This window comes from Rhodamnia argentea, chromosome 10 (genome assembly GCF_020921035.1).
Source record: "Rhodamnia argentea isolate NSW1041297 chromosome 10, ASM2092103v1, whole genome shotgun sequence".
Lineage (NCBI taxonomy): Eukaryota > Viridiplantae > Streptophyta > Magnoliopsida > Myrtales > Myrtaceae > Rhodamnia > Rhodamnia argentea.
In genome coordinates, this window is record NC_063159.1 from 5,805,095 (window position 1) to 5,823,736 (window position 18,642).

General features: G+C 41.3%; 1 protein-coding gene across 1 annotated transcript; it reads right to left on the reverse strand.

Moving 5' to 3' along the window:
- Nucleotides 1-1,023: 1,023 nt before the first annotated feature.
- Nucleotides 1,024-1,828, reverse strand: LOC115749228 (wound-induced protein 1-like). The gene has a single exon (XM_030685958.2). The coding sequence runs from the start codon at nucleotides 1,723-1,725 to the stop codon at nucleotides 1,252-1,254; it is 474 nt and encodes a 157-aa protein (XP_030541818.1). The 5' UTR covers nucleotides 1,726-1,828; the 3' UTR covers nucleotides 1,024-1,251.
- Between the last annotated feature and the right edge of the window lie 16,814 nt (nucleotides 1,829-18,642).

The following is an 18,642-nucleotide window of genomic DNA, read 5'->3' on the forward strand; positions in this document are numbered from 1 at the left end:
CAGCCGTGGTCGGCGGCGAAGGGCGATGGGCTAGAAGGGCGGGCGGCGGAAGCCGGGCAGACGGCGGCGGGCGGTGGCCGGCGGGTGGAAGGGATTGGCGGCGGGCAGGCGGCGGTGGCGAACGGCCGGTGGACGAGACGAACGGCTCCGGTCGGTGGCCGCCGGTGGCTCCGGTCGGTGGTGGTCGGCTACGGCGGGAGGGCGGGCCGGCGGCGGCAAACGAAGGTGGCAAAGTTAAAATAAAATGAAAAATTAGTTGCATTTCGCAAAAGTCCTTTGGCCTAAAGTACCTAAGTGAGCCAAAAAACGAACCAAACACCATTTGCATTTGGCCAAGGGACTTTAGAACCCCAATGCTCATTTTAAATGCTGAGCCAAATGGGGCCATAGTCATCGTAGTGCGAACCCCCTAGCTAAGCTATTTTTACACCTTGGTTTATGAACTTCTCATACCATATTCTACGATATTTCGACATTATGGGATTTTGCGTTCAAGAGATTTGGACACATGCATTTGAGTCTTGGTATCCGATAGGTGGATAAATGATTTTGCACTCTAAAGGGTACGTACATGTCATTTAACAGTGGATGGTGATTAAATTATGTTTCTGCATGAGCGAGTTCTTCCTAATTAGGGGTGATCGATTCCCCACGGTTCAATGAAACCGATGGACTATAAGTGTGGTGAGCAATACGGACTTTAGTTTTAATATATCCACTATAATTAGGTTTGCATATAAGAAATAAAAAAAAATAACCGGTAAATTATTAGGTTTATATTTAGGAAATAAAATATATAAAAAAAAATCAATCCGGTCTAGGCAGTCCGATTGCCCTTGGAACCAAGGAACCATAACGAAAATTACCAATTCTAATTTTATGAAATTAGAAACGGTGTCGGCGCCTCTTAGAATCGGACCAAATCAATCAGTTCAATAGATCCATTTTGCTCACCCCTATTGCTATTAACAGCCTAATCTATTGAAACTCTCCTTCGTAAGATGTGAAAGCTTATCTATAAGATTGACATGAATCGATCGACCAATAGTGGTCCTTCAAGTAATTTCCATCATTTTGCTTACGTGGGAGGCCCTGTAGGAACTTTCCATTCAGACAAAGATTCATGGTCCAACACATGCGTGATTTTAACATTCACGTAATTGACACTTCATTGACTACAACTCTTCCCACACTTTCCTCCAACTTGACATGGGTGGTCCTGGTTTCCTTATCAAACATGGTAAACCTTCCTCATATGGCGAGCGAAAGCCTCGGCAATGACGGGTCGAAAATCTCTCTAGTCTGGCTCTGCCATAGTGTGTGGCTCGCTCGCACCGCCTCCCACTGCGGCGCTAACACTTCACTCACGGTGAGCCACATGTTGAAATAATCCTGAAACTGCGTGATCAGCCTGTTCTCTAGCGGCCAGACATGGACCCAATATGCCTGCGCCCCTTCCCACCCCTCGGTGATCACATAGCCGTCGCCTATAGCCGTTACGCTACGTGGATGGAATGTAAACTTGGAGTACTCCAATTCCCCGGTGAGCACCCGCATCATGTGCTGACAACGGGATGGCCCGTGGAACCACCATTCGAGGTCGCTAGCCAGTAGCTTGGCCACCTTGTCAGAGTTGCCGAGAGTCAATGCGGCGTAAAGGGCCTCGACGGTCACTTTGTTCTTGTTGGATTCCGGCACGGTAGGTTCAATGTCATCGGCTGCCATTTTTGGGTAAAAACGGAGGAATGTAATGCAATGGAGAATGGTCTTAAAGCTAAAAGATCAGTGGGATTGAGTATGGAACATGGCTCGTTTTCTTTCTTCTGGGTGTTGGTATTGCCTTGTGGGCCTAGTGGTGAACCTACTTATAGCATGAAATTGAGGGAGGGAGCTTGCCACTTTGCTGACTAGTCAGAGGTCAACGGAGGTGATGGGTGGTCGTGGTGACGTGGAAGATCAGACGGCCAGCACTTGCTCCAACGATGTGGTTGTCCTTTGTGCCTCAAATAACGCCAAGCAAGAACTGATGGCTCCCACTATAATACGACTCTAAATTCAATGCTCTTCTGGGGACAATCGATGGGGATAGTACCGGAACCAGATGGAACCGAAAACCACAGTCAGACATTTCTCCTGAAAATTACCATTCTACCCCTTGTGGGGTTGATCTATGCGGTCACACCTTAGCTCTCTTCCTTGTGGACTTGACTTTAGATGGGCAATCCCGAATTCATAAAGTAACTCATTAATTTTACAAACTAGATAAGAAGTGAGTAGAAATCCAAGTGGGTAACTCTAATATAAACTTGTTCACACTTGGTACTATGTATAAGAAATCGAGTTGCTCTGTTTCGTACGAGGTGCGTAATCCACTCAACATGTTTGGTACTTAATCTCTAGCAATCTCAACGAAATACCGAGCACATGACTCCGGACAATCCTTAGTTCACTTGGGATCCAAAATTAAATCTATAATTCATTGAACTCACATGCCTTTGTGAGCTTGTAAAGATTTCCTCCACTCCAAAATGGTTGGTCACCAGTCAATTCTCTCGCTCTCTTTTCTTTCCGAAGTGGCGAAGTGGCCAAGCATAGACAGAGGTAATACAATAGCTACTATATCCCTTTATTCCTATCGTATCTACTCACCATGTAGAGCTGCTTGGCAAGAGAGAAAGCGAAAAGAGGTGTTTCTATTTTGAGAAAATAACACAAACGGTCTTTGAATTTTGACCTAAAATGCAATATGGTCCATGTACTTTTAATTTATTCAATGTTGTTCCTAAACTTTTGCTAGATGTACAATGTGGTACCTGAACTTTTAATTTATTCAATATGGTCCATGAACTTTTGGTACATGTTCAAAATAGTCCATGAACTATATTAAAATATTATGTTGTCCTTAAACTTAAATTAATCAAAAAATAACATTGATTATTTTCATATTGTCTAGGGACTAGTTTGAATACTCATCAAAAGTTCAAGACCACATTGAACAAATCAAAAATCCATAGACCACATTAAATATTGATCCAAAGTTCATGGACTATTTGTGTTATTATTTCTCAATTTTTGCTTGGAGCGAAATTGATGATTTTTTATACTCCCAAACTTGATGGGTGCGCAAACAGAACATTCCACTCAATATCTTATTGACCACTAAGTTTGTTCCCTCTTTATTTAAACGTTTTTACTGAATGTATAACTAAGACATTGTGATTATGATGTGGGTATTTATGGAAAGTAGACATAAACAAAAAGTAAGTGGATGGATTTCTAAGATTTGTTGTTCTAGGTTTTTCCATCCAAGAAATTGACAAAAAATTGACCTTTTTTTTATGGTTACATTCATGACAAGTCATAGAATGTTCTCTTTCCTCCCCTCCAAGAAGATGCGTGCTGGCTAGACGAATGGCCTGGAAGGTTTCAAATGTTGCGTAGTATGTCTTAGCTTTATTAGGAGAATTGTGCCTGAGCGGCAATGACAAATTTGCTTGACCTCTCCTTTTGGTCGTCAGTCGTTTTCACCATGACTAGAAACTTGATCAAAATGGGAGATGCCCCTCGGAAAATAATCAAAGTATAGATGATGAATAGGAAGCTGGCTATCCTAGAAGTTAACTTCACTGCCATTCAATAGATGAACTAGCTTGCAACATGCGAGCTAAAGTTCAGGCGAGCGGCTCAAATATAAATTGGTTTGCACTTGGCACATACACAATCGGACCTATGTCACACGTTTAATCCGTACTTTATTGCGCTCATAAATGGAAGGACATTATGGACTAGCTTATTTTGCCCTATTTTAAGTGAAAATTACTTATTGACTTTTTCACTTGTCAATATTTGTATGATTTGAAAGATTTCAAGTACTTCATATTCAACTAAATGTCATCTAGGGAGAGTCAAAATGCATTAAAAGATGATAAAAAGTTAAAATAAAATCACTTTATATTCTAGGTGTTTGCTTAGATGGTTAAAACTTGGGCCCATGTGATTTGGAATTATCTTGGTCTCGAGTTCATCTCTCAATCCCCCCTCAATCTCAGAAAATCCTAATACTTCTAAGGTGTGCCAAGTGTATTATAAACACGGTTATTCATGAGATCAATTGATTTAATATCATCAAGGCGTAATTCATCCCATGCAATTTACAAGCGATAGATTTTATCATCTTCATAGGATTGTAAATTGCAAAACCAAGAAAAAAAAACGAGATTTATGATAGTAAATATTCTCCCATTTATGGTACTGCACAATCCATTCTAAAAGACAATTAGCCAAAGCGATTAATTTGAGTAAAACTTGAGTTCTTGTCTTAGTCGATGATTGAGAGCAGAAGAAATTGAACGATATTCATCTTGTATCTTAAGTGAAATGAAATGTTGAATTAGCAGCATAGTATTCTATGAGATATAAGTTTTGGTACTTGTGATATACTTAAGCCGACTCAAATTGGATTGGTTGATTGATTCTGTAGTTTTCACCACGCTTGGCCTTTCCCACTTTCTTCGGAAGAGTTAGGCAGGGATTTGCTAAGTTCAAAGCTAGCGACCCCCAGGAGGGAGCAGACAATGAAATTAGACAAATGCAATCGTGAACCTTAGCTTAATCAAACAACCCGGTCGAGTGGCAGGTTAACTCGCAGACTTAGTTCCTAAATGGAAAAGGCTGAATTGGAAGATTTTCTGCATATTGAAGACATTTCTAGCGAGGAATTTAACTCGACAACCGTTGAAGTTGGGCTCACTCAAACGAGCAAAGGCTGTGGCAACATTTAAGGAATGACCAATCCTGGGCACCCTTTCCCACCCTCTTTTAACATAAAAAAAAAAGGTCCTACTAGCATGACAGTATAACGGTGAAATGTTAGACATAAGATTAGAAGTGGGTCCTGCAATAATTGCTAAATATTTGTTGCTATTCATAACACTTACGATGGTGACGGTACTGAGTCCTCCTCAAATCAACCCACATTGGAATTTCCTTGATCAAGTGTAGCAAGAATAACGACAATGATGGTGAGTATATGACTCCTGTGGTAATGGCTAAGGAGGTTTTCATGTCGGTCAATGCATTCTCGCCCTTGTCCTTTTATTTAAATTTTTTTTTTGTCGAAAGGACATATTTTATTCATACATCAAAATGATACGGAAGAGATTCAAGACTAAGCAAATCTCAAACAGTAAAGCGGATCAACAAAGTAGAAATTGCCGTGATGAGCGCACTTTCATCCCACAAAATGGATCTGTCTTAGAATCGAAGCAAGCGGCGGCCGATTACCGAATTTCGCATTGTCATCAATAATGAACACACACCATAATTTCCCTTCTACAGTAGCTATCATTTGCCTAGTGAGCGGCATATGCTTAAGTTTAGCATCCTCAATACCATTACCGTATAGAGACACAAAAAATAAGTTGAACAAGCTCCTAGATCTAGATCTAGTGCGGGAGAGGTTGGACGAGCATAGAAACACCTCTAAAAAACTCCTAGATCTAGATTTAGATTGGGAAAGAAGAGCACCCAAATCTAAATTAAATACTCTATCATGAAAAATAAAATATAATCCCAGCTTGGGTTGAGAATACGAAGCCTCCCTCTACCGACAGTTATTTCTCGGTTGAGAAGTTTGGAGTGGAAGATAAAAGGGGTATCAAAGAGAGGATGGTGAGGAGAGAAAGTAGCAAAAATTTAATTAGCTCATTATTATGAATTGATTGATTGCTGATAAACAGGTCGTTATTGAGGTAAGATCAAAATAGCAACATAATCTTTTCTCCCGCTATATCTCGAGTGCCCAAATGATTCCTATCGAAAGGAGCAACTTCAAGAGTAGAAATTGACGATGTATACTCCATGTAACTTAGTGATTAAGCAACCGATTCATTATGTGAGTTAGGGGGCGATATAAGGTTCAACGTTTCACATCACCATGTGCCAATGATCTCGGGCCACCTTATGGGGACTCTTTGCTGGGTACCTATACATATGGGTTAAGAGAGAAAGCAAGTTTATATTGATCTTTAGGCATCTACAGCAATATGTAATGAGCAATTTCGTTCAAGCTCTATTTTCGTATCATGATGACGTGAAGGAACTCATAAAAGAATGTGAAGAGAATTGATAGTATACACTCAAAACTTTGAGACTTTGTTTTGTCTAAACCTAGAGCAGTCGACCCACTATATGCACAGAACATTAGATCATGCGGAAAAAGAAACAGACGAAGGACAACATCGTCATTTTGCATATATTCGGGGCGGCGGCGGCGGCGGCGTCTTGCCTGATGCCAGCCAGCCTGGCAGTATCTTTGACTGGTTTATTCTTTTTTTTTTCTTCTTTTTTTTTCTGGATAACAACGTCGGAAGGCTATCCGAAAAGGTCGCTTTCAGCGTAATGGGCAGCATGTGAACTTCCCAAAGTATCCCCCAAGTTCCAGACAGATTAGGACTTTAGCACGAATCACAGCTGCCTTTGACATGACAATTGAAACTTTGGAAAGGTCGGCCCGTGATTCGTGACCGTGACCCCCCTCCATTAGGTAAAAATTAAAATATCAGTTTGATAATTAAATAATTCCGACATCTCTGTGTGTATCCCATCCGATGTCGACTGATTTCGTCAAGACACTCTTGGAAAGTATAAGAAATGTAAAAAGAAATGAGTACAAGGCAAAAATGGGAAAAAAATAATAATATTTTGGCCCTTTTTCTCGTATGATTTGTGAAACCATATCATCTTTGATTTGTTTAGGAAAATAATTTTCGATTTCTAACAACGTAAAATTTATGCTTAAATTCTTAATTTCAAGGAAATAATTTTCTCTTTAAAAATTTTTAAATTATTTTTTAAAATATGACTAGGTATCGACGCTTTGATTCAAAGCTCTATACTTGGACATGAAAATCCCAACACCGATTCTCGGGTTTTCGGCATCCAGGACCAAATCTCCGGTGCCTTCGCCCGAGGTCATCGAGGCCGGGCTCGGGACCTTGGTGGCCATGCCTAGATCCTTGGCGCCCTTACCCGGGTCCATCAATGCCAAGCTCAAGACCACAAGCCCTCGATAGTCGCACCAAGGTCCATTGAGGCCAAGCTCGAAACCTCGATGACCGTGGTCGACTCCCCGCCTCTCGGGCTCGCTTCCACAAAGGTTGAGCATGGGATCTTGGTATCCAAAATCGAATAGCCAACATTAGGCTTGGTCCATGAAGGCCATGCCAATTCCATTGAGGTTATGTCCAAGACCTTGGTGCTCGCGCTCAAGTCCATTGAGGCCGCGCCTGGGACTTAGGTGCCCATGCCCCAATCCCCGACGCCCTGATCGGGGTCCATCAAGGCAGTGCCCGAGACTTTAGTGCCCGTGCCCTTTTTTTCGGTTTTCCATGCAGAAGTTACTAATGGCCAAATGGTGTTTGTTTATTTAGAAATAACAAATTAGATTTTTTATACCAAATAATCTAAAAAGATTTTCAATTCATTTTGAGATTTCAATCAAATACTGAAAAATATTATCAATTTTTCTAAAAAATGACCTCGAAAAGAAATAATTTTTTCCATTGTTTGTTGTTCCGCAAAACCCTTTTAGATAGAGTTTGGTGATGACCACGAACTAATACGTATTAATTAGTGAGAAAATTACCCAATTAATCTTAAATTTATTATACGAATGTCAATTCAGTAATCAAGATATTAATGTATCTTCCTTCTCATTATAGTCAAGGTCATAGATAGATATCTATGAACATGTATATTGTAGCGAACAATTTGGTGGTTTATCAAAATCGGTGTCACCAACGGATATCCAGCTAAGGTGAGGAACTTCGTATCACTCTTTCTCTACTTTTTATTAATTGATTTATGCTAAGACTCCACACAAAGTATTAAGAAATGCCTCCCAAGAATAATACTAATTAGAATTATTTGCAATTTAAATACATAATCTCCTCATCGAATTCCTCTATGCATGGGATTCATCCTTAATACATACTCACAAGTGCATCTTAGGCCGTGTTTGTTTAACTGAAAACTGAACATTTGAAAAATGTTTTTCAAAAAATAATCGTTTGTATCTCTTATAAGAATGATAGCTGAAAAAATATTTTCACAGCCCATGAAAATTATTAGGCACAAATTATTGTAGACAATAAAAAAAATTTCCATTGACTAAAATTCTTGAGTGATATATCTATTCGTTTTTTAAAATACATTTTATAAATTTTAAGTTTTTTATGAAATAAACCCACCCTTGATGTACTAATAATTCAAAAACAAAGTACATGACTGGTCACATCCTATTGCAAGCCAATAAAGCCAGCATTTAAGAATAACAACAGATGGATCCAACCTGGAGGCACTCGTGCACTTGGGACATACATTCTCAAAAGGCATGAATGCACACGAACAAGAGAGAGTTATCGACTCTGTACGATCATGTCAGCATCGATCCATTGCACATCGACGAGGAGATCATAAATGAGACCTAACCTTTCCAATGAGAGAGAGAGAGAGAGAGAGAGAGATTTCTTGGTAGGAGGAAGATCACTGTCATGCTTATCAATCAAGAACAAAAATGCATTAGGGTTGGATGCTCTTGCAGACCCAGTACTTGGAGTTTTCTTCTTCTTCTTTTAATTTTTTTTTTCGATTTGCAGCGTGATCCAACTTAAAATCTCAAAGTTATTTGATGGATACCAACACACGTATATGTTAAATCAGAAAAAGCCCCTGAAAATCTAAATGGGAAAAGTTATATCTCCTAACTTGACCTCCTCGTCTTGTCGGGTAAAATCTTGTCAGGTAAAAGATCTCTCTTCCTCATAATAATTTGGATAATACATCCATCTAAGTCGATGTGGTCAGTCATATTTTCACGAATTCAACAAATTATCCAATTGAATAGTGACAAATGTGACTATTGAAACGGACTTGTGTACCCAATAACATTGGCCGTAACAAAAAGTAGCACGTAGCGAGAACAAGAAATTGAAGATGCATGACGCGGCGTTCGGCGAATAACGCAAGAAAATCCTTGCTAAAGGAGAGAAATCTCGAAAATTCTATGAATATTATTGATGATGTCCTTCAAAAAACGTGATAAACACCTTTTATAGGGTGTTATCCTAACCCTAGTCCAATTAGGAAACAAAATATAAAAAAAATGGAAAATTACAAAAGTGCCACTGAAATAAAATTAAGCCCGAAAAATACTAAAAAAAATAGGAAAACCCATCTAGACATTCTCGAACGGCCAAAATTCATCGTTAGTCACGGCCAAAGGCCGTGAGTATTGATTAGGACGCCGTTTCGCTTCAGCCTACCGAATTTGAGCTCAATCCGACGTCGTCGACTTGATCCGTTGGTTCTAGCTGCAGCACCGTTTCGCCTTCCGATTAGATTTGTGTTGATCCAATCGATCCAGAAACGTATTACTAATGACATCCGCATCATTCTCCTCTACTTGAGAAAAACTCGTCCTCGAGTTAGAATCAGAATCCGGATACATCGGCTCGGTTGACTCATGGAATGGCGACAAATCAGCAACATTAAAAGTGTTGGATATGCCCATGCTATGTGGAAGGTCTATAACATAAGCATTATCATTAATTCTCCGTTGACGATTATAAGGCCCGTACTTCTTCTGCTGTAGTTTGTTGTAAGATCCATTTGGTAACCGCTCCTTACGAAGAAACACCATGACTCGATCACCTACCTCAAACACCGCTTTCGCTTTGTGCTTATCTCGCATTTGCCTTATACTTCTTATTAGCTTCCTCCAGCACTGTCCGACTTCATGATGCACCTCTACAATCTGTTTAGCCATATGATCCGCCGCAACACTCTTGTCTGTTTGCTTAGGCAATCAGTATCAAATCTAGAGTATCTTGAGGCGCCTTTGTATAAACAACGAGTAAAAGGCGATCTCGCCAATAGAACTATGGATCGCATTATTATAAGCAAACTCGCTCGAGATAAAGTAATATCCCCTTTGTTTCGGCTTGTCTCCACGGATGCTTCGAATTAAATTGCCCAGGGTTCTATTGACCACCTGTCGTCGACCATCGGTCTGCTGCGGGTGTCTTTGTGCTACTAAAATTCAAAGAAGCGTCAAAGAGCTTCCACAAAGTCCTCCAAAAGTGCCCCAGAAACTTACTGTCCCTATCAGAAGTAATAGATTTAGGCACTCCGTGCAAGCGAACCACTTCTTTGAAAAATAATCTAGCCACACTTATCGCATCGGACGTTTTCCTACAAGGAATGAAGTGTGCCATCTTGGAAAATCTGTCTACCACAACAAAAACAGAATCTACGCCTCTTTGGGTTCGTGGCAAACCAAGCACAAAATCCATAGACAGATCTTCCCATATATTGTCGGGAACAGGTAAAGGCATGTATAGACTCGTATTCTTAGATTGCCCCTTAGCAGTTTGACAAACATAACATTTTTGCACGTACCTGCCGACGTCTCTACGCAACGGGGCCAGTAAAAGCGCTCCCTCACGGCAGCAATAGTTTTGTCACGTCCCGGATGTGCAGCTAAACCTCCTTCATGTAAATCACGAATTACCTTCTCTCGTAATGAGGTCCGAGGAAGGCAAAGCTGATTACCTCGCATCAGATAACCATCCATGGCATAGAATTCTTGCACAGGTTGCCCAAAGACACATGACCCCCAAATCCGCCCAAAGTCATCATCCCCTGCATAATGAGTCTTTGTTTGCTCGAATCCCGGAATGTCTTGACTTAACGTAATCAACAAGCCGGACCTTCCGCTCAACGCATCAGCTACTACATTCTGCACACCTGACTTGTGTTGTAATCTGAAAGGAAATTTTTGCAAGAATTGACACCAACGCGCGTGCATGTCTTTGCTAATTCTCTTCCGACTATTCGGATACTTCAAAGCTTCATGATCAGAATATAGCACGAATTCTTTTCCAATCGGATAATGCTCCCAGGTCTTCAAAGCCCTTACGACAGAATAAAATTCTTTGTCATAAGTACTCCACTTCCGTCTTGCGTCGCTAAGCTTCTCACTGAAATAGCAAACCGGTTTGCGCTCTTGAGATAAAACAGCTCCTATGCCCACTCCACTAGCATCACAGTCCACTTCAAACAGTTTATCAAAATCAGGTAAAGCCGTAACAGGCGTAGTACACAATTTTTCCTTGAGAATAGCAAAACTACTCTCGCCTTCCTCCCCCCATACAAATTTCCCTTTCTTCATACACTCTGTAATTGGGGCCGCAATAGTACTGAAATTTTTAATAAAACGCCTATAAAAGGTAGCCAACCCATGGAAACTCCTAACTTCAGAAACGATTTTAGGAGCCGGCCACTCTCTTATTGCTCTAACTTTCGCCTCATCCACCTCTATTCCCTCGGCGGTAATAATAAATCCCAAGAATTGTTGACGCCTAAATTTTGATTAATCTATTTTTTGCATAAAAATTATAAAAAAATCATCTCACATATTTATTTTTAGCGTACATTGCATTGGCATATAATCGGGCAAGCAGAACACTTAATTTAGCATGCGTCTAGACTAGGCACGGGATGGAAAAATACACCGAGAAGATTTGAAACTTCAGGGACTATATTGCAAATACTTAAAACTTCAGGGATCGTATTGCAAATACTTGAAATTTCGGGGGCGCATTGCAAATACCAAGAGAAGATGAAGAAGGGAAGATAATGAAGGGAAGATGATGAAGGGAAGGTGATGAAGAGAAGATGATGAAGGGAAGATGATGAAGGGAAGATGATGAAGGGAAGATGGTGAAGAGAAGATGAAGAAGAGAAGATGGAGAAGGGAAGATGGTGAAAGAGGATGGTGAAATTTGGCTATAAAAGGGGGAAGTGGAAGAGAATTGAGAGAGAGAGTAGAAGAGAATTGAGAGAGTTTTTTAGGAAGAGTGGAAGAGAATTGAGAGAGTTTTGAGAGAGTTTTTGAGAGGAATTTTTAGAGAGGAAAAAGAGAGTTCTTGAGAAAAATCGAAAGAGAAAATTCGAGAGTGAAGAAAAGTGTTTTAGTCGAGCATCATCTTCGACGAGTCCCGACACATATTTCGCCCCTCGCAACCCAACAACGCCATTGCTTGCCATTTTCGACGACAGCCGCGTTCTTCCAGCTCCGAGATCTTGAAGGGAACTATAATGTGTATGTGAGTAAGATTTTGTGTAATAGAAGGTAATCCTTTCCATCTCGATCTACAAAAATGTAATCGTTTGGTTTGAACATTTGTTTGTTTATTTTAGACATGCCACGTGTTCCAAATTTTAGCATTATTACATGTTAATTTATTTTCGTAAATACTAAGTGATTGGCTGCGTTTTCTTTCTTTCTAAATCACCCATGGTGTATATCGTACAAAGTTCAATGTTTTACATCCCCATAAAAAGAAGAAAAAACCAAAAAAATTGCATCTTTGAATTTCAAGCAAAATCCATCAAAATTGCCAAATCAAATATTTTTCATGAAAATGGTACCGAAAGGGCGTTAGAGAAATCGACGTAACCAAATCCCCGAATTCAAAATCTCGGTTGCGGAAATAAGATAGTTTTCTCCCGCTATTTTATTTAGGTTTCTAATCAACCTACCGAAAATGATTAGTGGCGACTCAAATTGAAATCACATTGCATGTTAATTATTTGAACCTTAAGTTGCGATTTGGTATGGACTTGGGAGAGTCCGAGTTAGGTTAGTTAAATAATTAACCCGATAATCCATTAGCCCGAAAATAAACTCGTTTATTTTTAGGTCGCGACTTGACTTAGCGACTCCTTTGGGGACTTTAAGAGGACTTAGGCCGGATAATTTCATGAAAAAGGAATCACTTGATTTGGCAAACTTTGGTTGAATTCTCATTCTTAGGTGTTAAATGCTTTTGCATTGGGAGTTATAAGGGGAGGAGTGATTGGCTAACCCTTTGTTTTGCGAGGGCTTGGTGAATTGGAATTGTGATTTAACTTTTGAATCATTGAAGCGGTGTTTGCTTTTAATTGTTGTGCATGATTTATCGTCTTTGCACTACATTTGCACACAACCGTGACCGGACCTGAGTCACACTAATAGTTTTAAGATGGTATTTAGATGGTCCTTTAACCTTGGCGGTAAGGCTTCGCTAAAGGTTATCCCATCTGGATCCCGAAAATTTTTTCAAAAAATGGCTCAAGGGTCGTTCTCATACACGTGGGGCTACGATGCATGAGAATTGCCCTTGTCGACCGAACCAAGCCGAAGTGATTGGACGACTAGTCATGACTATTGTACGCGAGGTTGCGACTAGTCATGATGATTGCGCGCGAGGCTGCGACATGTCATTTCGTTCATCATTTCACTTTGCAAAAGCCTTTTGGATAGATAGAATAAGATTTAAATTCACAATTCATGCGCATGTCTTTGTGATTGGCATTTTCTTCGTATGAGAGGTAATTTCTTGTCTCTTGTACCATGTTATCTCATTTTTATTTTGGGCCGGTCCATGGTTTAGGTTGATTGTTTAGAAGTTTCATTGTCTTATTTTCAATTTCGCACTTTGCTTCCGTAGCTTTTACAATTTCATCGGTTGTCCTCAATTTTGATTTGGCTTATTCCTGTTGTGCGATTTTTACTAATTTCTACGATCGAGCTTTGAGTAAGTGCCAAACACGAAAGTTGTAGACCTATGTTTCAACTAATATCTTGCAAAATTTCAGAATTAAATTCATAATTTAAGATGGCCCTTCGTTTTTTCAACAACATGCGGTTATAACAGTTTTCTGAACGTGATTGTTTTGGAGAGACACATTAAACTGATTTGATCCGTGCATTTCTAGTCTGATTGGCCAACATAAAAGTTGTTCATCACCTTCTCAACTATAAGCTCGTAAAATTTGGACATGTTTTGATCAACGTACGGATTAATACGAATTTTTTCGTAAAAGCGGACAAACTGAAAATTACATGTTTCAATCCTTTGGCCATAATCACTTTGTTCGTTTGAGTCTAGAGGGATGTCATGGGCCGGCTCGCTATTCTTGCTCCCTATACTCATTTTGGGTTTGTTACTACGTCATGGTAATTTGTCACGGATCCTCTACACATTACTCGATCGGTCGCAAAGAGGATGGCCGACATCAACGCTATCGTCGGTCTTGCCCTAGACGAGAAACTTGGCTCCTTGATCGAGCGCTTTGAAGGGATGATGTCCCGAAAGATGGAAGAAATTATGGCCGCCTTCACCGCCAAACTTCAATCATCCGCCGCCATCCCGCCGCTTCTGCTCTAGTTCCTCCTACGGACAACTTCGGTAAAGCCCCCGGAAGCTACTCCCTATCCGACAATGCCGGTAGAGGATGTGATCATCACGGGCGTGAGCTCGAGCACACCGCCCGTAGTCCCAATCCCTCAAGCCAGCCCTGTGGCCCCCGGATTGAATGGTGATGCGGCCAAGCTGTTGGCCCAAATGGAACAGAGGATCCGAGAGGTTGAGGGGACTCACAACAGATTGACTTGTCTATCTTTTCAAAGGTCACGGTGCCGGAGAAGTTCAAGATGCCCAACTTTGAGAAGTATGATGGAACTTCCAACCCGGTTCAGCACGTTCGGATGTACCAGGCAAGAATGAACAAGCATGTGACCAACGGCCCTTTAATGGTTGAGACTTTCCAGGCTAGTTTAAAAGAAGCTGCCATGAGATGGTATACGGACTACGAGATCTACCGGATGGATGATTGGGAGAAGGCAGCTAATGTTTTCATCAAACATTTTAGCTTTAACTTGGATGTGCTCACCACCGAGAAGACCTTGAGCAGCTTGAGATGAAAAAAGGAGAAACAATCAAGCAAGTATGCCACCAAGGTGGAGGAACGTGGCATCTCAAGTGAAACCGGTCCCTCCCGAAAGGGAACTCATGAAATTGTTTGTTTCCACCCCGCCACCGGTTATGAGAACTCGAATTTTGGGATCTGCTGCCACGTCATTTAGCTATCTCATCGCGATGGCTGAAGAAATTGAGAACGGCATGAAGAAAGGTTGGTACGGTGATGTCACCACGATGACTAAGAGATTTGCGGTAAGGAAAGACAAAGAGCCGGCCCCACAGGTCAACATGACCTACGCCCAAAAACCCACGACCCGGACGCCGGCCGTATGGGTTCCAACCCAGCAGAAGGCCAATTTCGGCGTGCAACGACAAAGAGAGAATCAACGGTCCCCTCGGCGGTTTACCCCTCTACCGGGAACCCCGTCGCAAGTACTCGCGGTTCTACGTAAGAGAGGTTTAGCGACTTCCGAGCCTCTACGACCCAAGAACCCGAGCTCGCCGAGATATGATCCATCAAAGAAATGCGATTACCATTGCGGGGAGCTCGGACATGACACTGACGGCTGTATCGTGTTGAAGCATCGGATTCAAGATCTTCTTGATTCTAAGGCATTCTCGTTCCAAGGCAACAAACAGCCAAATGTCGAGAATAATCCTTTGCCGGATCATTCCGGTAAAATTAATCTTGTATTCGGGCTGGGAATCGGACAGGTTGGTGCTAGTAAGGATGAAGGAGTCTTCGATATCGCCGGTTGTTTTGATGATATAACCATTGCTGCTATATCTCGAAGACGGAGCGCATAAGGAGGAACCTTACCCGACGCCTTTAAACCTTCCAAATCATTCATTAATGCCATATGTGATGATCCACTGGAGGGTTTAGATTCGGAGTAACATCTTTATGTTTATGCAATCCCCTACGTGGGACATTTTCTGTTTCCTTTAGATTTTGGATCGCATTTGGATTTCTATTCTGTCTTGCACTCTTGGATTTTCTTTCCTAGAAGATGTAATTTCATATCAATAAAATTGCACCATTTTTCGAATCTTGTTGAAGTATCCCAAACCAACCCGATGACGATAACCAACGACCAACAAGTTTGTTATCATGGTAAGAACTGAGGGTTGGGCTTCTTCAAGAATTCATGTCCCATGGTTTTGAAAAATAAAAATAAAAATAAAAATAAATTCTTCAAAAAAATCACACCGCAATTAAGCCCTGTTTGTCCTTCCGATTTTGTTACTTTATGTTTCAAGGGGATACATGAGGAGGAAAACCTAGTGGATTTAGAAGTATACGACCTAGATGGGTCCAAGTCTGATTATGAGGAAATTCGTCGGGATTTCGAACGTTATGAGGAGATCAAGCCCTTGACAAGTGAACAAACTATCTCGGTCAACCTAGGCGATGCGGAAAACCCTAAAGAAGTTAAGATCGGGGCAAACCTTTCCAAAGAGATGACTGAGCGCTTGATTAAGCTCCTGAAGGATTACCGGGACATTTTCCCCTGGTCCTATGCAGATATGCCCGGTCTTGACCGTTCCATTGTCGAACATTGTTTGCCAATCGATCCTTCGGCTAAGCCGGTAGTGCAAAAATCAAGGCGACCGGACCAAAGTTGATTGGAAGATCAATACAGGGAAAACCTATCGAGCAAAAGGTACCCGGCCACTTCCCAATCAAGAATACGAAGCCATACCAACCTTCGTTGGTGGTTCTAGCAATCGACCAGTTGATCATCCCTACAAGTTTCCGAGCAACGGCAGAAGCTCAAGCTCAAGGAGTCAAACTGCTCACGGCGAGAACAAAGTGGGAAATCCGTCGCCGGTGTTAGCAAGTAACACTGCCCACCCGAGTATCAATCGGAAGATTACTTTGATGATGAGCTCACCACCTTGATTAGCCGATTCGGAGTGAAGGACCTCCGAGTTGTGATCCGAAGCAAGTGATTATGGATCCTTGAACAACGATCGTTGGTGTATGATCCAAGACAAAATCGGTCGATCATTGGAATGGCCAGCAAAAGAGGGGATTGCCAACTGTTTTGAGAACAATATAGCAAAAAGTGAACCAACCGTGGACGCCAACATCACCACGGCCTGGTGGTTGGGGAATGACAAATGGTCCGAGGCGTCCCAGGTTCGATCCCGGGATTTGGCATTAATGTACAAAGATTAATAAAAACCTTTTTGCTTCGCAGTTCAATGCCGATTGAAGCTCAGCCCGGATGGTTACAAAACCGGAGAGATAACATCCGGACATACAATCCGATCCGGATGAATCGATCTTTTCAATTCAAAGTTCGCAAGGAATACGTACAAGGGTAAAGCGGTATCGTTTCAACTCGTTTAGAACATGAGAACATACATTGATGCTTTCCCTTTTGATTTTTACAGGGGTCACTGCCTTTCCGGATAGGGAAGTATCCATTCTCCTTGAAAAATTAATGAAATAAGAAATTCCTGGAGCCTTTGACAATCTCATGTCTCGAACCTGATAATGAAGTTTTGCAACTCATTTGCATGAGCGGGGGCAACTCCCAATCCACGCCCCTAAGAAGTTTCTTATGTGCTTGCGAATTCTGTCCACCAAGATAAAAAGTTGTTGCATTTTATATGCTCAAAAACACTCATACATTGCATAGTTTGCGCATGACTGTTCCTCATGTTTAATTTACCAACTCTGAATAAGGAACATGAACTACATAAGATACATCGAATGTATGGAATGGGGCAGGGCGGGATGATGAAAGGCAATCCTTTCCCAAACACGTCCCATTTTTTCAGGCGAGATGAACGGTGGCCAAATTCCGCATTCCCCGAGGTAAAGAGTTTTCTCGCAAAAGGTACGATAACCGAAGTAACGGAGGCGTTCATTTCTCTATCCTAAACACTACAGGTTATCCATTGATTACCCCTTTTGAGCGGTGGTTTCATTTCTTTACCCTCGTCAAGAACCACCCTACATCGGGGTCCAGGACGAGTTAATTCTAATCAAGAACACGAGGTAAATGGTTAGAAATTTTCTTGCTCGGACTAACATTAATCACGGGTGTTTCTTTGCATTTATACTCGAATTTTAATTCAAGTGCCTTAGGATGATGAAGATCATTCACTTCTCTATCCTATACACTTCATTCTTTGCATAGCCCACTTGAGCCTGCAAATTCATTTCTTAAACCCCTATTGGTGATCATTTGCTCATTCCAAAGGCGAAGATAGCATTTTCCCAAGGATTAGAATTGGAGATGGTCGAGTCAACGGAGAATTCCCGAATGATCATTATGCTTGTTGTAATTCCTGGTTCAAAGTCATGGGATTGTAAAAAAAAGGAGAGGCAAACTCGGCTTAAAGGAGAAGGGCCCGCTCTAAAGGGCCGCAATAGTACTGAAATTTTTAATAAAACGCCTATAAAAGGTAGCCAACCCATGGAAACTCCTAACTTCAGAAACGATTTTAGGAGCTGGCCACTCTCTTATTGCTCTAACTTTCGCCTCATCCACCTCTATTCCCTCAGCGGTAATAATAAATCCCAAGAATAACAACTTATTAGTCAGAAAACTGCACTTCTTAAGATTTACATACAGCTTATTGATCCGCAAAGCTGTCAACACCTCCCTCAAATGCATCAAATGCTCCTCCTCGGTTCTACTATAAATCGGGATATCATCAAAATAAACTACGACAAATTTGCCAATAAAAGATTTCAAAACCTGATTCATAAGCCTCATGAAAGTACTTAGAGCATTAGAAAGCCCGAACGGCATCACCAACCACTCGTATGCCCCCTCTTTTGTCTTGAAAGCTGTCTTCCACTCATCGCCGGGCCGAA